Source organism: Corvus cornix, chromosome 7 (assembly GCF_000738735.6).
Source record: "Corvus cornix cornix isolate S_Up_H32 chromosome 7, ASM73873v5, whole genome shotgun sequence".
NCBI classification, from domain to species: Eukaryota; Metazoa; Chordata; class Aves; order Passeriformes; family Corvidae; genus Corvus; species Corvus cornix.
In genome coordinates, this window is record NC_046337.1 from 24,545,522 (window position 1) to 24,573,035 (window position 27,514).

Consider the following 27,514-nt stretch of genomic DNA (forward strand, 5'->3'; position numbering starts at 1 on the left):
CTCACGCAGATTCCCGTGCTAAGTCGGGAGTCACAGCTGTTACTGTGGAGCTCTCAGCCTGGCTGTAGGGACGGCGCCGGGACAGAGGCACAGACCCAGTCTCAGGCTCCAGGCTCTTCTCCCATCTGAGTCACCTCAGCACCACGATGGAGCCCAACAGCCCCAAAAAAATACAGTTTGCTGTGCCCCTGTTTCAGAGCCAAATAGATCCTGAGGCAGCTGAGCAGGTAAGGAAGACGAGTTTCCTTCACTGTTTTGAGGGAATGGGGTAGGAATGGGGCAAGGTGTGGGTAAGAACAAGTGATACTTGCGGCCTAAAGGCTGTTCTAGCTTATACTAATGAAACTGTAGATTATATACTCTGGAGGTTATAGCAATGTTGGATATACCTAAAGAGGTAGAAGGATATGTCCTCTATCCAGAACAAGGCTTCTTCACCTTCGGTAGGTTTATTAATGTACATTTGCTGTGCCTTTGCTGTAACTGCACTTGTACCCTAATGCTTACACTTCACATGAATACACTCAAGGAATACATTCTCAACAAATCAAGACAAGTATATTATATGTACCTAAAGCAAAACACAAATTTGATAGTAGGTACCTAATGGAAATTGGGAAGGAGATGTCTTATTTACCATTCATTTTAATGTGAGAAAATACAATTGATGTTTTGCACAATAGTCATCACTTCAGTTACTTCTGGTATTCCTCATGGTTTTGTACAGTCTTTATGTAATTTTTACAGTGTTTTACATGTCTGAAAAATACATACATATGGACATCTACCTTACTTACATCCTTGTTGGAATAATGTGTGTGCAATTTTAGGTTTTAACTCACTCCCAAAAGATACACATAATTTTATATATATATATATATATATATATATATATGCTGTGCTGATACATACATATCAGTACAGACATCTAAGGAGGAAAAGATATCTGTTACTGTGTACAGATACATGTAGAGATGCATAAAAAATGGTCACAGGGAGTCTTGTGAGAAAACTGGATAAATCTTAATTAGGTGACCCAGTATATTTCTCTCAGTGCAAATCCTTCTCAAAATTTGCTGCTATTTGGGTTTTGTCTCATTTTAGATGATACCAGGGGAATATTATAACCTTGACAGTTCCATACCATTAGCTATGAAATTATTTGCGCCTTTAGGACAGGTATCTGGTTCCCTGAATATTCTGATGTCGTGTCTCTTAAAAGGCAGGCACCTTTGCAGAAAAAGATGAGTTGTGAGTGACCATTAGATGCGAAATACTAGAACGGTGCAGATAAGAATTGCTGTGGGTCCTCATTTTGTCCATAGGCACTTCTGAGCTGCAGGGTGTCTGTACCTTACAGAACAGTTCTGCAATGAATTCAAGCAGAATGTGTTCTGGTATTTTTCTGAAATCTGTGAGGACCATAGGATTAGGATTTCCTGGAATTCCCATGGCTTTTGAAATGCTGTAGCCTATTTTCTGCCCGGTATTTATGGGCAGTCCTTTTTTTTTTGTGTGTGTTGTGAGTTTGATTCCAAGTGCTATACAGTTTCACTGTGGGTGTGTGATGAAATTAAAATAGTAAATTCTACAGTCAGCTACAGTTACACTAATCTGAAATAAACCCATTAACCCTGATGATGTAATTTTCCATTTATACCTCTGAAAGCAAAACCTGAACCCAGCTAAATACAGATGTTGGCTCAGCAAATAAAAAAAGAACAAATACACTGACATTGAGGTTTTGTGTCAGAATGGTTTCTAGCTTAGATGCTCCTGGTCCCTCTCTTAAATTCAATAGAATATTGAGCCTGGAGGCTTTAGTGAAGCAACACAAAGCTTTCAATGCAAATGTGTGCTTTATAGGAGGGTAGTCCAATACCACGCAGTTCAGCCATGGTTAATGGAACAAAAGTAGTTACCCAGATAAACTCTGAAGAACTGTATCCAATTCAGGACTATGTATTTGTATGTAAAATCTGCTGTATTGGAAATACTCTTTTTAAAGGTTTTTACAGTCTTAAATACTGGAGTATTTTTAGTTAAAGAACAGTAGTAATAGTAGTAACACATCTGACCACAGCTTAGAATTATAAGTTAGCTGGAAGGCATGCCTGCAATATCAGCTCTGAAATGCACTTGCAAAATATTAATTATTACTTGTGAGAGCTATGGCAGTACTAGGTATTTGCACATACAAGCTCACAAACTACTATAATCATCTTCCTGATGCAAAGCTAAATGTCAGTATTTTAAGATATGACTGATATTTTTCAGCAACACATATCCAAAAACTTAAGGCAAGATGATTACAAATCCTAAAGATATTTTGGACAGCTCTCCCTGTGCCTTTGTTCTCCCAGAACAAGCAGCAGCATGACCCTGATTGCTGTCAGAAAGACAGTGAAGTGCTACTGTTCTTTAAATAGTTTCCTTTTTAACTTTGCCTGGCCTATACTCAGGAGGACACCAGACAGATTTTTTGCTTTGCTTTGTGTGTGTGGCAATTGATGGGTCCTAATGACTCTCCTCGGTTTATATCTGTTACAGATCAGGAAAAGAAGGCCTACGCCAGCATCACTCGTCATCATGAATGAACACATGCCCCCAGGTAAGTGCCATACCAACATACCTTCTAAACCACTGAACTTGTATACACAGGACTGGCTGCAAACTGGTTTGATTAACTATGTGATTTAAAAAATACAGCATTAATTTTGTAGCACTAAATATCAAATAATGGATCTTAGGACTGTTTGGAGTAAACCCCATGAACACAGGTAATTCCTGGCCCTCAGATGATGTCACTAATTTCAAAATTTTATCCTCTATGTAAATCCTGGTTATATGTACAAGGAGAATTAATACAACCTAGATCCAGTGCTTCCATCCACAAACATGTTCTTTCCCTGGGTGGAGACTTTGGAGACCCATGAAGTCTGATCTCTAGAGATACCAGGCTGGCTCCAGGGCTAATTCAACCCAAGGAGTGGCTTCTACAAAACAGATTCTCTTCTAGTTTTCCAATAAAACATAAAATGTGGGTTTTCGTTATTCCTTCTCAACTGGGAATACGTTGTCTTCATCCAAGAGTCCCCACAGAAGATTTTCTGTGGCATGGGATGATTTGAGGTTGCAACATACTTTGTCATATAAATATGACTTCAGAAAGATTCTTTAATAAGCTGTTTAGGGAGCATTATAAACAAAAAACTGCACAAAAAGGGGAAGATCCTCAGCACTTAGTCCATTGGAACACAGTGCCTACTCTACATCAGACTTGTCCTTTGTTGTGCTCTGCAACATTTTTTTCCTGCCATATCTCTTAGTCACCTGAATATTTTTTAAAAATCTTTTTGGAGAGTAGCTTTCTGTCCTGAATTTCACGTTGTTCAGCTCTCAAAAACAGGGCATGGAAGATCTGCCTTGGACTTTCTTTACCTTAATGGGATTGACACTGTCTGTGTTGCTAGGACTTAATTTAAAGCAAATTCACCTTGACTGTTAATCTCTTTTGCAATTCACTTTGTACACTTTGTACTGTCATATTTCCTTTTATAAACAGATACTTGGTACAATACCAAATCAAAACCAAACAAAGAATAAGAACTCTTTAATTTACAGGAAATTTTACTGTAAACAAAGTGGTGCATGTCTGTTATCACCTTTCCTGCAATGTTCATAATAGGTCTTTAAATAAATCATTTTTATTATGAGTCAGGATTGCTGCAAGTTTCAGCCAACTTCCATAAAAGCCCATGAGTTAGTATTTGTCTGCACTTATTTAGATTCATTTATTTAGATACTATTTGTTTTTTCTAGATATTGGGAACTAGTATTAATGAATGTATTATTTAGCTAAATTATAACCTTGTCCTGTTCTTAAATTTGACCTAAAGATGGATGAAAATAAAAACTTTAAAAGCAGCTTCATTTTCCTGCTCTTCACCATGAAGTTCATGCATGAAGTTCATGCAGATTTCCATAGGGTGTTTCTTGCTTAATTATGAGCAAGTGTTTTGAACAGGGTGTGTGCAGGTAGCTGTGTAAACCTGCTGAATACAAGGACCATAAAACCAGGTTGGAAAGGCAGACAATAGGTTTACAATGGAAGTGCAAATACAAAAAAAAAACCTTTGTGGTCTTCATCTGGCAAGGTGCTGCACAGCTTCTGAGACTGTTGTATGCCTTCAACTTTCAGTCAGCTAATCCTAGGGTCTCTTGACACCTTGCTGATTAAACCCTAAAATGCTGATCCATTACTGGATTTTGAATAGAATTCAGTGGGATGCTGAATACAATTTGTCTCCAAAACCAGCAAAGTCGTCACTGCAAATGGATGCAGTTAATAAAAAAAGAAACAAAAAAAGAAAAAAAAAGAATAGTTAGGGTGCTAACTTGACACTCCAAAAAATTGCTTTAGAAGTGTGATTCCCTAGATGAATGGGGAAACTGAGCAGCAGAGAATTCCAGTGATACTGTCAAGGCCACCTGTTTTTTATTAGAGCTGGGGTAAACAAGAGTCCTGTGCCTTGAATTTTACCCACTGGAGTATTCCGCTTCCTTTTTTAGGAGCAAGGGGCTAGTGAAGGATATGCTTGCAAGTTTGAAATGTGTGTCCTATTTGCCATTCTAAATGTTTGGATGCCCCTGCAAAGTTTACTCAAATTATCTAAACTTCTCTTTTTTTGAAAAACAGAGACAGGCATGCTGTAAGAATCAGACTTTTCTATAGCCTTCTATTACAGCTGCTTCTGATTGCAGGGAAAAGAAAGTAGCATTTTTGTGGTATTCTGGTGCTCTGGATCCAGACCCGTCTGGAAACCAGAAGGCAATAAAATGTGCTTGGACATTTCAGAACTTCATAATAAATTCAGCTTGAGTTGTTCTGTAAAAAGATCTAAAAGTTGTTTTTTGCTAAGTCTTGTCATCCATCCCTGATGCCTGTTACAGCTTTGACAGGGATATGTCTTCACCTATTTAGGTCAGGTCAATTGTGCTATAAAGTGAAGATGGAGTATCTACTAAGGCTAAGTCATTTTAAACCAATGACAGCTACTCAAAAACTGTAAGAAGAGTCTGCTTGACTTCCTTGCTTCCAAGGAGACAGTGTTAGACCACACTGAATGATTTAAAGGCAGGTGATAAATGTGACTACAGGAGCTCACATCCAGCCTGTAGCATCACTGTCACATTTCCTCGTGCTCACTCTGGCTGGCATAGTATATAATTGCAATCACAGTCAACAAAAGAGAAATTTGAATTGCAGTAGCAACAGTGATTGAAGTGGACAATAAGAGCTTGTGAAGCAACACAGCAATGAGTAAACCCTTAACTCAATCTGTAAGTTCTCTGTAAAGTGCTCTTAGATGGATTATGTCACATCTGAGCAGAGAAACTAGAACTAGCAAACTGAGACTTGAGTTATGAAGTTGTTGCTTGAATCTATTGTGCCTTGTTTGCCATCAATGGAGCTATATTTTCTGAGCATCTGATGTTTGATTTCATAATATCCATTCAGTTTTATTTTATTTGAAATTATAAGACCCTTTTACTATCTGTGAAGGCAAAGACAAGTATAAAGTGACAGAACTACACAAATGGGCAGCATCTTATCCTGTGAGGTGGGTGCATGGGTTACTGGGGTAACCCACTCTCATCCTGCTATAGCCACAGTTGCTCTGTCTGCTTTTTATAAAAGAAACGTAAGCACATGCTTAGTTTTAAAGACATATTTAACTATTACACTACACAAGAGCTTAATCCAAAAATTGTTAAAGCTCTCCTGCTTCCTGTTACCCTTGCAGTATCATTGAAGTCAATAGAAACTGAGTATCACCATCACAACCTTTTCTGTGTACACACAAGCTCCTGTCTCCTTACCCAGCATAGCAGAAAATATAGGAATCTCAATTCTAATTATCTGAAGTAAAAGTCTGAGCATGCTTTAAACAAGCAGAATATCATAATGCAGCAGCTCAAGAAAATGCTGGTAACAAAGTAGAGAACTGATAGCTGAGGGAAGGAAGCACGTCAGACCACAACTCAGGTTTAATACCATTAGGGCTTGCTTTGATCAGAAAACAATGCCAGCGTTCCTGTACAGACTGGCTTTGTCACAGAGCCAACACAACATCAAACAGTCTGGCTGGCAAAGGCTTTTCAACTTATGTCAAAGTGTTCAGTCTTCTTGAAGCATTAGAATATGGGTAAACATTAGGATAAACTTCTCTGTCTCTAAATTTTCTATGTATTTGCTGTTTCCAACTCCCCTTTCTGCTTTGTTGCCTTGCTTGTAATGTAAATGTTACTCAGTGTTTGGAAACAGAGCTGCCTTTTTGGGCTTCGCAAATCTCATTTCAAAGCAGGAAGGGTATATTATCACTGCAAAAGCAGTGATATAATACAGAACATACCTTCTCAGTGATATAATATAAAACATATCTTCTCAGTATAACACAGTACTTCTGAGCTTACTGAGTGCTGGAAATCATAACTTGAAGAAAAGTAATCTGTACCTGTCTCCAGACAAGGAAGGTGTTTGCAGCTTGTGTTTGGGTATTAGCAGTTTTGCTTTCTCTTTCCTAGCTGATTTTTGGTTACCCAGAAAGGATTCATGCCTTTCAGCTTACTGTCACTTCCCCAGAGCTCTGCTGAGATGCCTCATGGGCAGTCTTGGTATTTAGTGCAGCAGTAAACACAGGTGGGAGGAAAATCTGTCCTTACACCTTTGTCAATTCCATGACAACGCAAAGTAGTTAAGGTTTTTATTGTAAATTGGTTTTAGACACTCCCTGTACCATAAATCTCATTACCACAGACAGATGTGCTTTTCTGCTGATGCAAACTGTACCAGCACCACATTCTTGATGGGATTAATGTGAGTTGCTTTGCCCAGCGTTAATGTTTGTGACTAATATTAGTTGGATCATGCTTCTAGGTGAATGAATATGTTTGGTTTTAGATCTAATGATCACATAGTTCTTTTTCTTCCAAACCAAAATAAACTGAGCTCAAAAAAAGATCTACTTAGTGGGAGGCAGGTGTTGCCAACCATTGTCAAGCAGTTCTGCTATACTTTCTCAGGGAAAAATCTCAGCAGAAAACTCTTGGTCTCAGAGTTCATGGAAACTGATACGTTTTTCAAAAGACTGAGATTCTGGTAGGACATATTGCTTAGTTTTGTCCAAGAACAAGAGAGTGAGTAAGCCAAAGAGCAGCTGTTTTCAATTGCAAATTTATGCTTCTAATGTGGTAACAGAGCATTCAGAAAAGGAGTACGTTAGTAAAAACTGTCATTAGCTCTATTTTTTTTTTGTCAAACTAGTTAATCTTTCTATATGCTAAATGTATATGCCATTTAAGTATTCTGTCCCTTTTTATATCACTCCAGGAGTCTGTGGAGGTATTTAAATAAGCAATGAAAAACATTCGTGTCCCCTCACACCAGAGCACTGGTGTAGCACAGTGTACCTTACCAATGGCACCGGGATGTTCAGAGATCAGGCACTTCTTGTCAGGGCAGTGAGGGCCTTCGTGTTCTTTCAGCCTGTGATGGAAAGGACTGTCTGACACAGTGAAACAATGACATATATGAAGTAAACATTGCATAAGACCTGACAGGTGATAGGGATTCCAGAACAGAGATGAAAATATCTGTGCTTGAAAATATCCTGCTGTTTGCAGGCTGATGTGTGACTGCAAATGTTCAGTGGCAAACAACATTCTTTTTTCTTACCTATATGCACTATGCTTACATGCTCTTTTAGGGTTACTCTGAATTTATTCTGCAGTTCAGGCTCACAGAAGTCCCTGGACAAGGCCCAGCAAAAGTTCCTCACACATATGTAGTGTAAATACAGACTCCATGAAAACTAAAAGGAAAATTCAAGGACCTAAAAAAAAAAAAGAAAAAAAGTCAAGAACTTGTGCTTGAGCTGCTCTTTATGCAGCCCAGGAAGAGCAATTCACAGCCTCCAAAAAGAAACTATGGTTTTTTTTTAAAAAAAAGTGGAGTTTTGCATCATCCATGAAAACATTCCATTTCATGAAGATGCTCCATTTTCATTAGAGGATGAGAGGATGAGGATTTTATACGTCATTGTCATCAGTTGTGAGAAGAGTTGTTATGCTCCCTGCAGAGCAGTAAGGACAGCAGGCTGGAGAACAAGGCTTGAGTTGGTTGGGATGCAGTGAGCAGTGCTGTGCCTTATAAACTGAGGGTTATCACCAAAACAGCCAGCTATATTTTCACTGTTTCTGAGGTCACAGTAATTCACAAATAGAAACATTCCCTGTGAATATGTTTGTAATTGTGTAAACCACATAGTATGAAACAGTAGGAAACATACACTATTTTATATAGAGCCCAGATAGAGTCTGGACCATCTTTCTAGTCAGAAAAGAGTGAAGGGTCTGTCAGCTACTCAGAGACAGTCAAAACAAAAAACTGTTATGCATGTTCTGGTGAAAATTCACTTATTTTACTGACTTCTTCATGTTTATTTTTATCCATGCTTCCTTCCTTTACTTTGTTTATTGATTGACTGTACAGATACATTTTACATGACACATAGCCCGTATGAACTTGTTTCTCCTAGTTGGCTGAAGTGAGTAAATTTAGTCCAAACAAGAATGAGTCCCTCCCATTCACCAGAGCCTACCATCCCTCCATGAGATGGAGCAGTCCAGGGTGCAAACAGTGCCTGAGAAAGCTCTGGAGGATGGAAATAGAGGTTGAATATTCACAACAGAACTCAGATTTGTGCCTACACCAGAGAAGTGGTGGAGCTGAGAGAACATGAAGCCAAAACCCCAAAAGTTTTACTCACTTCCAGTATGGGTGAAATTGCATTAATCCATTAGTCTTGTTCCAGCCTTGAATACCCAAGAGATGAATTGAAATACTTTTTTATTTACCAGTGCAGCTAAATTCCTAATGTGTACCATGACTGTACTTGTTCCTCCTGCTCCCTGCCTCCCATTGGTTTTGTGTTGGAAGGGTCAATGTCCGTGGAACTATCCGAAAGTGAATGTGGTATTTTCTGAGGTTGAACCTTGTACTCTTCATCTGTTTTCCTTGTTCCTTATACCAAAGCACCATAGAAACAGCCTTCTTCCACCCCAGGAGATTATTTGCAAATAATTTTTAATATACATGGCTTCATGTTACGGCTCTCCAGCTGCTTGATCATTCAGCGCCAGGCCTGATAAGCTTTTGGAATGTTTATATTTGTTATCACCTCCGTGTATATGGCGCGACAGAGCCGTGCCATGGGTAGGGAATAGCAGTGTGCATGGCTGCCCGACCTGGTGAGGAAGTTAGCTGGACAGATTCTAACTTTATTGCATTCATAAGGCTTAATATTTTGCTAGAGGAGCTCTTAACAGATTTGCCCTGTGCCAAATACTTACGCACCTCATATAGCTTGTTTTGCTGAAAATTCTGAATAGATGGTGAGTTTTCTCGTTAAAAAATGAAGTGCTTAGGTGTAATTACTTCTTATCATCAAAATACTTAAGCTATATTTAATATAGCTACATGAGCATACAATTTGGGATGCTGATGGCATTTTAAACAAAGAATTTGAATCAAAATATGTCTAGTTTAGCCTATGGCAAGATTCTGTTTTTATTTTGAGGGGGGTGTGTTAAATGGCAGAAAAAATTTCAGAGAATATTAGAAATTAAGTAAATTTAAACATTATAAGACAAAAATTTTTTGAATAAGAATCTCAAGATTGTTTTTAGGTTATGTTTAAATCTAACTTCAATAATGTGCTAATACAGATATTTTCAATATTTTTTTTTTTTAGTTCATATCAGGTAATAAACTAAAATCCATTATTAGAATGTTTCAGCCTTGCCGAGGGGAAAAGAATACAACACAGGGTTTTTCTGACCTCTGCTATTTAGTGCTTAATGCAGCACTCATTTACCATGGTGACGTGTGCAGAATGAATAGATAATGCAGATAGATGAGAGAGAATCCAGCTTTTAGCACTAACCTCGTTATGTTCAGAATATTGGGAAGGGGTTGCACTTAAAGCATCAATCAAGGCAGCCCATTTATTGAGGTTTTAGAGACAAAATTTAACTCTTTATATGGTGTAACTAAAGTTAAAACTTCACTTCAAAATACATCAAAAGTGGGAATTTGATGAATCTGGACCTAAAGCTAGCAGAGACTAAACAAATTGAACATATCAATCCTGAAAGATTTTGCCGACTACAGAAGGCTGCAGAAACTCAGTGAGAGTGCAGGGAGCTGCAGAGCTTAGCTTTGCTTTCCTGTAAGTCTGAGCTGCCTGCATCGTCAGCTGGTGGAAACAAGATCAGATGGACAAGCTGAGTTTCTTTTTACAGTAAGCAAAGCAGTTCTAGGTAGAATTTTCTTTATGTCTATTGAAAGGAGCTCTGTTTTCACTTTCTTCCCTTCAAAATGCTGTTCCTGTGTCTGTATCTAAAATCACTTCTGGTTTTTTTCTCAGATGGCTTTACTAGAGGATCAAAAGACTATGAGAGTAGCAGAATGAAGCACAGTAACATGCTCCTTCTTTGTGCCTGTTTTTCCTGGGATGCCCAGCATGCAGATGTCCCACAGAGAATTGATGTCTTGGTATTATTCATCTTGTGGAACCAAACTGCACTAACAGAGTCAGCAGTGTTAAGTAGATGAAGGTGCATTGTAAAGGTTGTGATTTTTACCTGACGCCATGTCCTTTGTTCTGATTAGACAGAGGAAGTCACACAGAAAATGAACACGAGCAAGGCAGATTGAAAGTTCAATACAGCAGTGAGCTTTACGGCACCCTACAATATGGCTTGTCCTGGTACCTGGACATCCCATAACCTAAACATTTCTGCACTGAGCCTCCACCACTTTGTGGCATGTAGTGATAGTATTCCCTACAAGTCTTTCTGAAGTTCCTTGCCACAGCTGTTCTCAGGTAGTGGTAGAAAGCAAAGATTTGGATGAACTTGGCCACTTCCAAAGAGTAGCTTCTCTGGGATCAGCTGAAGCACTTGTTCTGCCTCTTCCCGGATATATTAGGATCTGCAGGACAGCTGCAGAATCAGGGAGCCATTTAACCTAAAAGCCCAGCTTATTTGAAAGCAACATGTTTGTTACAATATTTCTAAGTGCCATTTTGTATCCTTTTCGCTTTGAAGTGGAATTGTACTGATGAACTGAAAAAACGGGGGGTGGGGACGGGAATGAGGCGTCGGAGAGAAAAAAGAGCTCTCACTTTAAAGAATTGTGACCTGGATGATTTTTTTGATCCTGAACAACATGAGGTTTTTACTGTCTGTTTTTAAAATACAGTAGACAGCAAGCAGGCTGTTACTCTTTCGAAGTGTGCTTTCAAGCCTCCTGAAACGCTGGTGCTGGTGTGTGACTTAGGCTTTAATGTGGACAGCATATCCCACAGGAGGGTGTGGAACAGCTCATTCCACAGGAATCACAGCAACGTGTTTCTTATTGTGACAGCACAGATGGAGATGTGTAAAACAAAAACCAGGGTCCCCTCTGTCTCTGGTATATAGTAAGGTCAGTAGAAATTCTGAAAAATGCCTTTGGAAAATTACAGCTGATTTATTCTGAGCTAACAATGATTGCCCTGGGCTGTTCCAGCCCACCTAGTTGTGCCGAAGGCAAGAATGAGATTATGGAACCTTGTTTTGCTGATTCTTTGAAAGCTTGGAAAACCCAGCAATGGCTTTCCAAAACTGATATTTGCATCTTCTTTTCTGTAAAAAGGGTCCTAACCCCCAAGAAGAACTATTATTAGTAGCTGACTTGATTCCCATGTAAGATGATACATGTATGTGAAGAGTTCTCTGCATGTGCATTCTAACCACAAGCAAGCCACAAGCAGTTGGCCAGGACTAGCTTTACAAAGCATTCTTACTGAAATCCTTGAGGTATTATTCCAAAAGGAAGGAAATTGCTAAGGCAGCAATAATAATCACTGGCTAAGGAAAAATTTTATTGTTTTGTATGTTTCCTTCTCCCATGGCAAATGTCACTTTCCAGAATGTACAAACACATTCAGATAGGATACTCTTTTAATGTTTTTATGAGATATAGCATGCTAAGAAATGTTTGGCTGGAGGTTTTTTTGGTTTTGGCTGCTGCTGCTGGTTTTTATTTTAGAGCTTAGAATATTCCTGCAGCTCTCAGCCGAGAAAGGAACCACTCACAGTGATAGCATTTGCAGCTGTAACACTGATACAAAGATTGTGATCGGTAGGTCACTTCTGAGCCATTTTCCATCACAACTGATTCCTGCATATGAAGGTATTAGAAAATGGTTTCAAAGTTTATCCAGGGATTTGCTAGCACTATATTTCTGGTAATAATGGATTTTACTTCACGATCTTTGCCTCAATATCGTATTTTGGTCCTTGCCTCAGTATTGTATTTAGATCTTCAGCCTCTTTGGTCATTTGAACCCAGACTGAACCTACAGCAAGCAAGCAGATGTAAAGTAGCACTTTATTAATACTATTCAGTGCTACTGATGGACTCACAACCCTGGGTAGCTGTCTTCTCAAGGTACTTGTCTTCCTTCTGCATTTGAAAGTACTTAATGACCATGCTAAGTCTTTTCTCAAACTCATAACATTGTGATGACTTATTCAATGTACAAAATAATCACAAGCTGCTTGGGAAGTTTTTTGAGTATGAGCGTTGGGAATATTTGGTTAAATGGTAGCAATTATTAACAAAAATTTAGTAGTCTGGCAGTCTCTTTTACTTGGGCACACTCATTTCAGACTCGTGTTTCTGCTCTGAACCTCTTTCTCTGAGTATTTGCCAGCAGCTTCTCAACAGCTCTGGCCTTCCTATAACCTCTCAAAAACCTTTTTTATCTGTACTGCTTTCCTATTTCCTTCATGTGAATCTTATCTTTCACTGCCAGGTGTCAGGCCAGGTGAGGGTGTGCTATGAGTGTGGAAACTGCCCTTGGTCCATACAGCAAAGATGCAATCTTTTCTGATGTCAGAATAGGCCCTATGTCAGTGTAACATCACAATGAGGTGAGTTCTCCTTCTACACAGCAGGACAACTTGGAGACAGCATATTGTGATTTAGGTCTACTTTGCAGTCTTTGTCCTTTATCTTGTTCTGTATCTCCATGAAAGTCTAATTTTCTAAGGTTTCCTTGTAGTTTAGTTTGGCCCTCCAGCACTGCCTGGGGCTCCCATAAATGATGGCTGTCCAGTTCCCTTCTGGTTCATGCCAGAAAATCAGTATCATCCTGGTCTGCATTTATTTGCTGCAAGAATAAGGGATTTTTTTCTAAAAAAATTTTTGTGTATTTAAACCCAAATGGGAGATTTTAATCATTCTAAGTAACTGTGTACAAAAGGGTCATACGTAGATCATTGTGTATCTTTTAAGTCTTACTTTGCTCATTTTGAGACCTGAGTTTACCAATAACTTTCCTAATAGACCAAGGATTTTAAATTTCACATCACTAAGCCCAGCAGTTTTCCTCAGTTAGCCTCATTTATTTTTACTTATCTGAATGTATTAACCTGGACTTTCAATGATGTAGTGAATATTGATATGACTATTACTTAGTTTAAATAACGAGCATGAGTTTTGACTAAAACACAGTTTACATATAGCTGAAGTTCTTTCCCAGTTGCACTAAATCTAGAACTAGCTTATTAAATGAGAAAGTATTTTGCCTTTTTTTTCAGTTTTTTGGGTTTTTTTTTTAACCAATTCAGGCTGCATGTATAGGATAAAATACTGACTTTTAATGGCAAAACTTGCTGAAACCTATGGCACAATCAAGTCAGCAGTAAAATGACTCTTTCACTTCCCTCCAACATTCTGTTCTGCCCAGTTTGTTTTGCTGGTGCAGGATTTGCACCAAGCATGTGTTGAACTCCTGTGGGACTCACTTTGCCTGCAACACCACTCAGCTCCCCTTAACACCCAGCAGAACAAGGGACTGATGAACTCCTCTTGCCAAGAGTCAGACCATAGCAGACGCCCCAGATTTCTGATTAACTCTGTCATGCTGGAAAAAGAAAGAAGTAATTTGCTGTTAAAAGATACCTCTTTTTGGAATGAGTAAATTTTAGGGAGCTTTGAAACAATGTGGAGGCAAACCCTGATCCAGAGCTTCTGCCCACAGTGACACCCTGTGGTCCTGCCAGAGGTTCCTCCCAGCTCTGGTGCCAGGAGTTCACACTGGTCAGCTGCAAATTACATTAAAAGTTTAGCTCACAGTCATTCCTGATATTTTAGTGAGAGATTTTTGTTTGGTCCAGAAAATGTCTTATCTGAGAGATCAAAAGAAAAAATAAAGTACTTACCTCCTCCTGGTTAATCTTATTTAGTCAGTCATTCTTTGGAAGCTGTCTCCATTTCCTTCACCAAAGAGGAGTTAGTGCTGCTTAGAAAGCAGCTAGAAGAAAACATCTCCAAGGCTAGCATTGTTTATATTGTGAATTAAAGCCAATCTTTACATTAGTTGTCCAAACAGAATGTTTATTTCAAGTGTGTTTCTCCTTGGGTTGATTACTTCTCTAGGAAGATCTGCCAGCTCTCTAATTGTCCCCATATCATCAATCCAGGACTTCACGTCAGGAAGTCTGTTCCCTGTGCTTGCTCACCTGACCCTCTCTCATGGAGCAGGACAGACCTGAAAATGAAAATTCTGCATGTCAGTGCTTTTTTCATGACAGGTTTTTCCACAAAACCTGTTTTATGTCCTGTCATTCAAAGCCAGGACAGTACCAGAATAAAGCCTTACAGAGTTGGCAGCAGCTGGAAGACCACAAAGTCAGGCAGAAATGCAACTTCAAGACATCGGGCAGAAAACTTAGTCCTTTTTTAAGGGAGAAAATAATTAAGTTTTAATTCTCTTTCAAAATGTATTTTGAGAAGCTATGTTTGATTTATGGGACTTATTTAGTATTTGTCTTATATTAACATTTATCATGTATTTTAGGGAGGGAGAATGAAAAATTTGGAGCAAAATGCTTAGGAGAAGGATGATTTTTGTGCTTGTTGTAATAATTCATGACTGCTCTGTGGTAAGGCTGCAGACCTGACTCATCACTCTTGTATTCTAGTTTAATGTTAGTGAAATGAGACTGATTTCCCTGAGTCTGGCATGAAACTGGAATAACAAGGCGGTGAATCAGGCACCATAATTCCCTTCTCAGAATCATGTGATGTAAACAAATACATTCAGATTCACATTTGAGGTTTGTAATGTCTCCAGTTTCTTCCAAAATAGATTATGTTTACCAGAATGCATGTTTTAAAGAAATTTTGATTGGTCTAGTTTGTGAAAGGTGGTTTTATTTCATATTCTTACGGCTGTGCAGCTTAAAGTGGGTCCTTAGATACTGTCTGTATGATCAGAGATGTAGATACTGTTTGGATCAGATTCTGTTGTGTGCATCAGGCAGGAAAGGATGATTGTTCTTTTCATTTAGTGGCTGACTTTGAGCACCTTCAGGAAGGATTTGGTCTAATAAAAGAGATTGCAGCCCCTACTCTCAGTACTAGTAAAGGCTACTTGAATATTGAAGGTGGTAAATACAGGGTTGTTTAAATAACTGATTTACCTGGAAAAAAAATGGGAGTGTCCAAACAGCAGATTCATTTGGCCTGCAGTATTTTAGTGAAGTAAAAAGGGCTGGTTACAACAGGAGCTAGTTGGGAAAAGATGTGCTGTGATCTCTGAGACAGAGGGACGAGAGGTCCCTTGGCGACAGTTCTGTCAGCACAGCGTGGGACCTTTCCCAAACTACACACCTGAGCTGCAGGCGCCTGACAGGATAGATAGGCATGCAAATGCCTGTGTGTATAGCAAATTCCTCTCTGCCCTGTTTTCATTAATGCTTGCTATACAAATCTTGTTATTAGTGCTCCCTCAAGGGCCAGGCAGTAATTTAGATGCTGATTAGTGAGTGAGATGCAGCAGCACCGCAGCGCACACTCCCTCTTGTCAGCACTTGACTGAGGAGGGGAGCAGAGCTCCCAGCTACGCCTGCCACAGCAGCTGCATTTGGGAGTCTAATGAGGTGTTCCTGCAATGGGAATATTTTCAGAAACATATACTCACTCCAGGAGGGCTTACCAGGATATTTCTTTGTAATTAAATGTAATGACATCTACACCCATGGTCAAGTTCTCATTGATAAACACTGGCAAATAAAAACCAGCAAGCTAAAATCAAACAATTAACTACGTAAGCATTTTTTATTATTGTATGTTTTGGAATTTTTTTTTCCTTTTCTTACCTCATTGGTTTAGTGAAAAGCAATGAGACACTAGCTGATGTGGCAGTATGTAGTTAGGACCCTGGAAAAAGGAAAACATTAAACATTTTTGACCTTGCTATGTCTTCTAGAAGAAAGGAAAAGTAGTTGTGATAGCAGAAAAAACAAATATGTCTGTCAATTTCTAATCAGAGTTCAATAAGCTTGTTTTATAAATACCAGCGGCTAATACAGATGGTGGTGGTCAAAAACCAGCGAGGTAAACTGGTAGATCAAAAAATATTTATTTTATTTTACTGATGGAGAAATTGAAATGTGAAATGACTGAAACATAAATTTCAGAAAATTTCATCTTTTTCTGCCACTAAATGTCAGGAGAATGAAGGATTATTTTTGGGTTTTAGTTTCTAAAATCGCCTGAGTCCAAACCTATCAGACCCCCATGATTTTTATCTGCTCAGCTGTGTTTTCCCAAGGAAAATCCCAAACTCTCTACAAGAAGCTTTCTCCAATGATTAAACCAGTCCCTTACTGAGTTTCTTTTGCGTAAAAGCTGGCCTCTCTGACCTGTTCTGTTACTCCAGTGCCTGAATAAAACCCTACAGAAAAGGCTTTTATTTGCTCTTGCTGAGGGGAAAGCAAGCAGGGTACTTAGCTGGATGAGGTAAGCCTTTGCTGGATGAGACCACTGCAGACCCATGGGTGATATCAGAGGCCTGCTCTTTTAAAGTAGGTCACCTCTTGCCCTGCATAGCTGCTCCAAGTGCATTAACATTATCCAGGGGGAGAAGCAAGGCAGATGAATTTTGATCTCACTCTAAAATGACCACAAAGCACGGACATGCTGTTTGCACAGCAGTGGAAATCCATGGAAGAAGTGATCTGCACCACCAAGCAGATTTCATTCCAGCTACAACCAGCCCCCTTCCTCTTGGTTCTTCTCTGGCTTCAAATAACCACAGCTTTGGGGGCACTCAGCTTGTTAGCTCAGCTCGGCTGGGGGATGCGCGGATAAAGATCACAGAGCTCTGCTAACAGCGTGTTTGGGAGACAACCCCCATGGTGGTTCTTCAACCTATTTCAGCAAGATAGCTGGGCCAAGTCTTGCAGGTTTCCCTGCAAGCAGGTGAGACTTTGCCCTGGGTAAAGGCTAAAGCTTAGAACTCTGATGCTGGAAGGGGATCTGTGCAGGCGGATGGGCATTCAGAAGTGATTTTCGTTAAAAAACTAAGGCTTTGTTTCAGAAAGTCTGTGCACATATCTGGATTGAGGGGAATACCCTTTAGACTGAACCCTTCATTGCCTATTTATTTATCTGAGGATACTGACAAAAGCCTGAAATCCCCTTTATTTTGCCAGAGGCTGCTCCAGCCTACATGAGGTAAGGATCACACTAGGCTCAGACATTATTCACCCAGGACAAGGGAAAGTCCTCAACTGCTTTTTCCTCAGCGTGGGTGAGAAGTCTCTAAACAAAGCTCCAATCTTGTTTTTACATACCTCCACTTGGGTACATACAAACCCATTCTCTAGTCCTCATATGATTTCTATTATGCCCCTTTATGACAAAAACACAAAAACTTTCAAGAAATTACTTGACTGATTAGATTCCTGTTAGTAATTAGAGCAGCCGAGAATAAGTTAAACTGGAAAAAATATGTTTATGTCATATGTTGAGATGTGGAATACAGTACAGCTGTATTGTGTTCTGTGAACAATGTTATGGTCTGTGAGGAAGGAAAATGGAACATCATTTTCTTCCCTTCTGGCCCCAAAAAAGAGAGCAAACCTGTAGGGAGAAGTTACCTACTGAGAGCTAGGGGTTCCTTTCATATATAAGAGAAATAGCTGATCTCTTCACATTCTCCATTATATAATTGCTTGGTTGTAAACATGAATGAACTATACAGCTCATTCTGTATAGCTATGATTTTTTTCTGAGCAGAGTCCTGCCCGCACCGTAGTCAATGGGAACTAAAGGGTGCTGACAAACCAGAGATTTCATTCTGCCCTGTGAATCAAGTGATATCACAGTCTGATATTTGTGATTTCATTTCTGATTATTTCCTGACCCTTCTCAAGATGAATTTATGCTCTAAGAGTTCACTAAAGAAATTCAGTTTATAATTGCTAATGGATTTGAGAGGGACTTGAGGGTGGGAGATGCATGGCTTGTTTGACTTCCGTTGGTGGAAATGTCTGATTTGTAGTCACTAACTGATGATGTTTTTTCTTACCTTGTACCTTCCATTCTCACCATAAAATCTGTTGTCACAGAGATTTTCTACATGATCTCTTGATGCCAGTACTGACCTCTTGCAGGGACAGCATTAGTTCCTACTTGCATGTACTCTAACAAGGACGCTTTCTTGGTCAGACTGCTGTAAAAACATGCTTTCATTAATTTATTTAAACTGCTTTATAAAGTAATTTTATAAAGCATTAGAAGTTACACTGGAAAACCCCTATTTGTCCAAGGAAGAATGTTCACACAATCATTAATGTAATCCTTCAGTTAGACCACGATGTCTCTAAGTATTTACCCAGGCAGAGAGCTCCTGCCTGAGCTCCAGCCCACACTGCACTCCAGCTCTGTCATCCCTAAATTTCCCCTTTTACTTTTGCTACAACCCCAGTGTCCCTGTCTCTCATTGCTACTTCAGTTACTCACAAGCTCTTGTTTCTTCCCCTCATGTCCCCCTTGCCTTTCATCTTTTCCTCCTCCTCCTCTGTACAAAGAGAGTTTGTTTATTTTATGCTCTCTGCCTCAGTCTATTGCATTCGGGGTTTTAGGATTCCCTTGCTCCCATTCTTTGTCATCTCTCCTTAAAAACCTATATTCTTGATTGAGTCTTATCCATCAAAATACCTGTTAAAAATAAGCATGTGATCCTCTTCTGTCCTCAAAAATAAACTCATGTCAAAATGTACCATTGCCCAAACTTATCTCCAGCCAGTTGTACCTTTCCCTTCATCTCATGACTCGCTTGAAACACTTCATGGCTCCTGCCTTGAGTTCGTGTCTTTCAGTCCCTTAGGTTACTTTCTGATCTCTGTTTACTGATTTGGCAAATTGTTTGTTTATGTGATTTTATAGGTTGTTCTTAAATGTCCATGTTGTCTGATGCGTCTCATTGGCACTATTTGCCCTGTGGATATGAATGGTTTCTCTAATGCCATACAGGACCAGTCCTTATTCCCAAAGTTGCCTGTCATATAAAGGCTGCTGGGTGAAAGGAAAGGCTGTAAATATTCCAGTTCTGATAGTTTTAATGTCACATCACTCAGAACACAAAATGTGCAAGCCCAAAGGGTTGCAGTTGTGCACATTCTCAGGATCAAGACTTGAAACATGACAAAGCTACTGATGTCAGGTTTTTTTCCTTATGCAAGCATCCTCTTGGGTTTACAAAATATGTTTTCATCTGGGCAAATTTGGAGTTTCAGGAAGGAATGGGATGTAACTTATTCTTCATTGTTCTTTGCTGAAAGTTCCTGAATTATTCAAATTTTAGTGTTTAAGCTAAATCTGGTATCCTGAATCAAAAAAAAAGAAAGTCAATGTTGACTCATTGAAATGTGTTGGTAGGCAACCAATAAGAAAGACTGCAAGCACATAAATAATCACCCATTTAGCCAGCCTGCCATCATACCCCAAAGTGTTTTATGGACTTGAGTAGACACTGCTATACTTATTTACAGGTAGGGAAGTCAAGGAGGCGATCAGTGACCTTACCAAAGTTCATGCAAATGTCAATGGCAGGAAACTGGCCTCCTGATTGTCTTGTCTAATTCTGTATCTGTGGGATCGTGCTTTAGTAATCAGCACTGTTTTCAGCTACACTTTTTAACCCTGAGTATGAGTGAGTTGAATATCTTTCAGAGAGAGGTAATGGGAAATACTTACATTGAAAAATCTGGCAAGTCAAGTGGTGTTTGCAAGATGCACAGAGACAATGGCAAAGAATGAGATAGAAAATGCAATCAATCCAGCTGCATGGCCTGGCTCGTCCCCCCATACACAGCACACCACAAGCAGCCAATATCTAGAGAATAAGTCAGATAAAATGATATTGCCTAGACCTAATTCTTTGCTCAGACCTACATTTACAGATCTGTCACACCTCAGTGAAAATTACACACTGATATCTGCGTGTGGAAAATTTTAGAAGGCCCATTGGTACAGTGAATGATTGATGTCTCTGTTTTTAATGTCATTTTATTTTACAGCTCCAAACTACTGCGAATCAAATATCCTGCATGATCTTTGCCAAATATTTGTGAAATCATCAGCAGAAGACACACTTTCTAGCTGTTAACCACATGAAGACAGCAGCAAAACAATTTAGCTCAGACAAAAATTGGTTACCTTCCATGGTTAGGAAGATCCTTATGGCTCACTCTTTCTCAATCTTACTTGTATTAATGATGTTGCCTACAATCTTACTTAGTTGTTCATACAGATTCCCAGAGGCACTTATTTTTATTAGAAATCTCAAGTTTTTCTAATTCTGCCACACATATAGTCTAAAGCAAATTAAGGCAACAAAGGTAAGAAGTTTCAGGAAAAATTTCAGTCTGGTAGTGTCATGAAATTTATAAGGTGAAAGATTCCTCTTTCTTAGGCTTTGTTTTGTTAATTTTACATGTGAGGCACTCTTCAGTATAATAATATTGGTATATTAATAACTTAACTGAGGGGAGGTTCTTGTTATTATTTGAGTGAGGTAGAACCCTTTGTGAGTTTGCTTCACACCATTTGGCAACCAGGCCTTCTCTGACCACAGAAGAAAGCTCGGTCCCTGGGCAAAGCAGCCCTGTACCATGACAGCCCCACTGGCAGTGCAGAGCCCTGCTGCCAGCCTGGACAAAGGACCTGCTGCTGAAGGCACTCCTTTGCTCCCTGTTATTCACAGGCAAAAATGGGAGTTAAGTGCTTCAGATGCAGTGCTTGTGTCTAAATGCTAATCAGGGCCTCTGGCTTTCTGAGACATACAAATGAGAAAGAAAAGCTGTAAATAAGAAGGTTGATTTCTTATTTGCAGCAGTGCTATAGGTTCAGGGCAGAGTTACAAGTGTTAGCACTGAGAAACACTTCTGTATTAACTTTTCTCTTTCCATATCTTTTTCCCTAGAAAAAGATGAGAAGAGAACAAACATCTCACAGGCAGAGGTAAGCAATTTTATTTTTTTTTTTACATATTTATTGTTCAGATAGGTCTATTGTAAAAAACCCTTGGAAACTCACTGATTCATCCTGGTTGATACTTTTGTTTACATTGTCATGCCATCAGCAGTAACACAGCCTTTTAAGAACCATCATTTTCAAACCAGGGCTGTGTAAAGCTGTATTGTGTGTTCTGCCAGCTCTCCCTTCCCCTGTAGCAGGGAGCTGGGAGAGGCAACCTTCCCCTCTGCCTTGCTGCCATGCCCTGTCAAAAGATAGCAAACCCAAGGTGACCCTGCCGGTTCACCCCTGAGCATTGCTGGGGATCTGCAGGTCACTGCTGGGCCACAAAAGCATTCAAACACCTCTGCACTCTCTCCATCACTTGTCAAGCCTACAGCAGGCAGTGCAGTGATGTTGTTTGCACAGGAGTTAAAAGTTGGCTCCTCCAATTCCTTTTTCTAACCTCCCCTTGTATAGCTCCTCCAACTCCCTGATCTCTTTCTCCTTCACCCACTGCTCAGAGCAGTAGGCAGCACTTTAAATAGCAGCAGGAGGTATTGATTGGTGCCAATTTGAACTCCTATACAAACTTATGAAGATTTACTGATGTGAGGTTCACCAAGCTATCCTATAGTGTTTATAAATAGCTGTCTCTTTCCAAAGAAGACAATATTTTATTTATAAATGTTATCATTGTGATAAGCTTAGATAATAGGATTAGCCATACTTGTGTGAAAGTGGTTCTCTTAAGAGATGTCTCAAATGTTCCATGGAGAAATAGATCTGATTAAAGTTAATGGTCTATATATTAGGCATTTTTAGCAAATGTTTGGGGAAAGGCAACATCATTAATACAACTAGAAACTGATAAAATGAAGGGAGAAAAAAAAGCTTGGCTACATACAGTTTTTCCTTAAAATTTTGTTAGGAGTGTGATATGGTGCTTATGTCTTCCAAAGCTAGCTAAGGGTGTACTGGATGTAGCTTTCTTGTCCTTTTTATGTAGATCTATTTCATGTTGGTATCATACTGACACCAATTTAGCTGCTTTCATTTTGCAAAAGCTGCTCTGCTCTGCTTTAGCATTGACTATACTCCAGTTAGTTTTTGCAACTAAACATTGGCATAATTATACTATTATTATTCCATGTGTCATTTCACTACCATTATTTTGGAATAATTTGTCTTCTGCGCATAGATGCGATTTTGGGGTCACAAAAAGTTGAGCTGTGCCTAAATACAACACTCAAATGAGGCTCAGTTAGAGGCTGAGTGATTGGCTGCTGAAATTATTATCTTAAGTGTAATAGAACACATTGAAAAGGTGCAGGGGTTTTCCACTTATTTTTGTTAAAATGTTTATATTAATATTTCAGTACTACCTTACACATATGTATAATCACTGATTGCACTGTAATTGGAATGTTGGTTAATGTAAACCTTGCAACTATTTTAATATATGTAGACATTTATTTGCCTTATGAGAATCAATTACACAGGCTGTTAAAAGCACGGGCTATCCTAATTTTATGTTTAACAGTATTTTTATAGAGCGAAGGGTAATTTTCAGTAGTATTGGTTCTGTCTTGCCTGGGGGTCATAAAGGTTGTCCATTAAACATACTTTTTTTGTCTATCTAATCTTAATTTTCCTGTATACATGAAAGCCCAGGAGCTGCCATCAGTTGTACACAAGATATTTTTCTTAGAAACTCTCAGATGGGCGTGTGCACTCTCCGAAGGCAGCTGTGGGGCAACCCCGGGAGCTGCCACGGACAGAATATCCCCCTGTGCCCGTCTCTCACTGCCTCTCTCTCTCTGTTTTGTCCCGCCGCAGTCGCAGAGCGCCTCTCCCAAGCAGAGGAAGCAGAGCGTCTTCACCCCACCTGCCCTCAAAGGTACTGTGCAGGTCCTGCCCTGCCCCTGCGCTGGCTCGGTGGCTCCTCTGGCGGGGGCCGGCGGGGCCGGAGCGGTGGCTGTGCCCACGGGTGGCCCAGCTGCCCCGGGGCCGTGCCCAGGCACCGCTGCCTTCCCACGGCGCAGTCACTCCCTGGCATTGACCCCCAGCCTGGGGCTGACCATCTCTTTATCCTCAGCACAGAGTCTTGCTGCAGTGGCAAATTTATGTGTTTGAGAAAAAAAGAAAAAAAAAAAAAAAGGTTTTATGCTTTGATTAGTTTGATAGAACAGATAATTCAACGCCAAACCATGAAGACAGCTCCTTGAATATGTAAATTCTATTAGTGCTGGCCCCGTAGTTCTGTTTTGAAACCACTCTCCCATGTGAAACCGCTCTCCCACTCCTCTCTTTCCAGGCAGCTGTGAAAAGGAGAATGACCAAAACTGTGGGCTGGGCATCTGATAATAGGGAGTGTGAAGCCTTTCTTGGGAAGATAAGGAAAAATGGGAAGTCTTGGTAAATGTTTTGAGGGCTAACAGGCTTTTTAGGAATACATACCAAAGCAGCAGGAATATCACCTGGGATCAGAACAGTTACATTTAGGCCTTGCTTGTTACACAGTTCTGAACAGAATTTGACTTGATTTTTCTTGCAGTGAAGCAAGATCTGTACTGATTCACCAGCACTTCTGACTGACACTTGTCAGAGCAGGATCATTTTCAGATTGAAGACTAAAGGCCATCCTGCCAGGTGTCTCTTAATAGATAATGAATACATAAATTTCCATTTGTCTGCTTAACACAATTTATTACCTGGCAGAAAAGTGGGATGTCTGATTTCTTGTGTGAAATACTGCCGGTGTCATGAGGTAATTTACCATATCAGCCTGTTCTGTGTATCTCATTCTGTAGCTTCAGTTCTCTAGTACTTGTCCTAGCCACAGTTAAAATATCACTCAGCCACCACACAACACTATCTGTTTGCCACAAATGGGCTGAAAATTTGTGTGCTGGATATTTGAAATAATCTTATTACGTTTGTTTACAGTATTTTTTCTGGAAGGAAAATGCTTTGCATGGATAACAACAATACCTGTTGATCTCACTGCTGTACTGTTTTGCTGTACAAGCCTGAACTAAATACTGTGCAAATGAAGTGCAGTGTAAAACAGGTCCTCATATCTCCTCTCAAGACCTGCAGCCTACACAGCATTACCTGTAATGCTCTGCTGAGACCTGGGGAAATGCTTGGCAGAGTTTACTTCAACATCAGCTTAATTCTCAGGGAACAGTAGAAAAGTAGGAGAGCACGTGATTCAAAAAAGATCCCAGCTAATCTGAAATACCTTGTAGGCAGCACAAAGCAGAGTGCAAAATGCCTCTCCTCCATACCTTAGCACCCTAAATTACACCATACTCTCAGATACACAAGTGGGCACCAGGAAGTTGATAACCCTTCCTGTAAAGAGGCTGGATTGCTCCAGCTCTAACATACTGTTACTGTCATAAATACGATTTTTTTATTTCAAAATTACCTGGTGGAAAATTCATTATTCTTCCTTTTCACTGGTATGAAAACATGATTTTTTTTTTTTGTTTGGGCTAAGAGGCTGTGAGGCAAACATACAGCAATGTGAAATATGTGCTGTTATGGAGTACACAAAGCTATTTCTACTGAGAAATACGGAGTTTTTGTAATTATTTAAATTATGCTAGTTTTATAGCAGTTGAAGATAACACTATTCAATAGTATTTCCGGAATAACAGGCTTCATAGTTGCACACTTCTCCTCAATTTTAAGCATATATATGTGTGTATATATATATATTTCCTGTTTGCTGTTTTTCCCCCAGTATATTGATAATATGGTATTTTACATACAGAAAAGTAAAAAATAAAATTCTTTACAGCCCCTTGTCTGTTCCATACCCTCTGAAGCTGTTATTAATGGAAGGTGGGATAGACTGTAATCTGGTACACATTAAAGATGTACATTCCAATCTGTACTTTTAAAGATGGAGATAATAAATGGAGTGGACAAGAGGGACAAATACTTTCATTTGTTAGCTTCTCTGACATTTTAGTAGTTTGTAGCTGCTGTTAACTCCAAGTTCCCAGAAATAAGCCTGTGGAAATAATAAATAAGGCAGTGGAGCTGAGCCTTGAAGCCGAGACAGCAGCCGTGTGCAAAGAGCTGTGGAAGAGATGAGGGGCTATGGAAGGAGCTTTGCTCTGTGCCTGCAGCAGAGAGGGATGAAGAGAAACCACGGGCAGAGTCGTGCTTCAACCTGACTCCAAATCTCCAAGTAGCTAAAAATAGTTTTGTTGCAGTTTTTGTAAGTTTCTTGAAATAATTATGGAACTGTGTGAGAGAAAGGTTGGTGGTTTCTGAATTGATGGCTAGGCAGGAAAGAGGAAATGAATGTGCATGTTGTGGCTGTAGGAACCCATATAAAATGGGAAATTGTTGGCATGGTTGAAAAGAGCAGAAGCAACATCAGACAATTGTGATGACTGTTTACAATACCAGAACTATAATATATGTTACACAAAATGTCCAAATACCTGAAGATATATGCAATAGATGGAAATGCAGTACTACTGAGGTTTTACCTACCATGGTAAATACATGGCGATCAGCCTCTTAGTTAAACTACCCAGAGGAGGGGTTCACATTGCCCAGAGAAGCTGTGGCTGCCCCATCCCTAGAAGTGTCCGAGGCCAGGTTGGATGGGGCTCTGAGAAACCTGGTCTAGTGGGAGGTGTCTCTGCCCATGGAAGGGGGGCTAGAATGAGATGATCTTCAGTGTCCATTCCAACCCAAACCATTCTATGATTCTGTGATTCTATTATATCATATATATGCGGGCATATTTTTTCCCTCTGCCATTGCACTTACTAAACTAAAATTCAGTGTTATTAGCTGTCTGAGATCATCTCCAAATATTTCAGTTTCATCATTAAAGAAGCTTCCTCTAGCTCAAAGCCAGGCTGTGGCTGCTGCAGCAAGCTGTAGCAAACCTGGTGAAACAAGCAGGTTCTTATTACTGTATATCTGTGTGTACTTTGGCTCCTGCTTTTATTTTCCTAAACGAAAACACACCAGAGTTCCTACAGACAGAGCAAATAGCTGACTCACCTCTGAGCATTGTTCTTGTTACTGGAATACAGTGTGCTGGAAAAATCAATGTGAAAGCTATTGATTTAAGTAGTAATCTGGAGAGGGACTCAGCCAGCCAACCAGATAACAGCTCAGCATGGTGTGCTCCTTAGTATTATATTACCAAACCTAATGGAGAGCAAAGAGGTTTCCCATTTTGCTTTCATAGGTATTTCTTTTCCTAACCTGCCGCACTAGTGTTTGTTAATTCCATGCTCTTATGCAGCATGCAATGGTGGCAAAAGTCAGTATCTCAAGAGTACACCAAACTAATCCATCATATTTTCTGTATGTTGTGATTCACCTCTTGTCACAGTTTCTTCTATGTGTAGCAGCAATCTTAACTGAGGATTCATCACCTTCAGTTCCCCTCTCTGTGTCACTTTTTCTTCTGTTATTCATGGGCTTTTATGCCTGAACTTCAAATTTTCTCATCCTTTAAGGTCTTTTTCATGTGTGAAGGTTGGCTTGAACTTCCCTATGAAAAATACCATAAAAACAACCACAGGAATGTTTTGCAATTTGAATAGTCACCAGTTTTACCTTGGGCAATCTTTTCCAGTCAATTCTCACTGTGTAAGGCTGCCTTCTCCTATTTACTAATCTGCTTCTTGTTCTGTATAACAAAAGCAAGAAGAATCCTTTGATCCTTTTCCAAAGTAGACGTCCAACTGTTTTAGCCCAAAGAGCCATCCACCCGTCGATGCACAAACAGCATCTTTAGAAATACCTTCATTATTCTGCTTGGTGGACTAGAGGAGGCCCTGGGAGTCTTGCTGGAGTCTCATTTTTTTACCCTCACACTTGCCAGAGAAGTCTAAAATGCGATGATATCCCTCCCAGATAGAGAGAGACCAAGTGAAGGCATCTCAGACTGCCAAGGCAGAAGCAGATTGCACTTGCCCCAGGTAACAGAGCTTCTTTGGTGTCTCATTACCACTTGAAAATCAAAAGAACACATTTGAGTCAGAGCTGCAACTGCAGCTTTCCATCCCAGGGCATACTTTGTGCTGAGGCAGGTTTCCTTTT

General features: G+C 39.7%; 1 protein-coding gene across 1 annotated transcript in view; it reads left to right on the forward strand.

The window, feature by feature from the left end:
* Positions 1–27,514, forward strand: part of PPP1R1C (protein phosphatase 1 regulatory inhibitor subunit 1C) — a 49,672-nt gene continuing 22,158 nt past the window's right edge. Inside the window, exons 1-4 of the mRNA XM_010406702.4 lie at positions 1–227; positions 2,551–2,611; positions 21,393–21,430; positions 23,264–23,324. Coding sequence (XP_010405004.1) covers positions 147–227; positions 2,551–2,611; positions 21,393–21,430; positions 23,264–23,324 — 241 coding nt within the window. The 5' untranslated portion in view covers positions 1–146. The remainder of the gene's footprint in view (positions 228–2,550; positions 2,612–21,392; positions 21,431–23,263; positions 23,325–27,514) is intronic.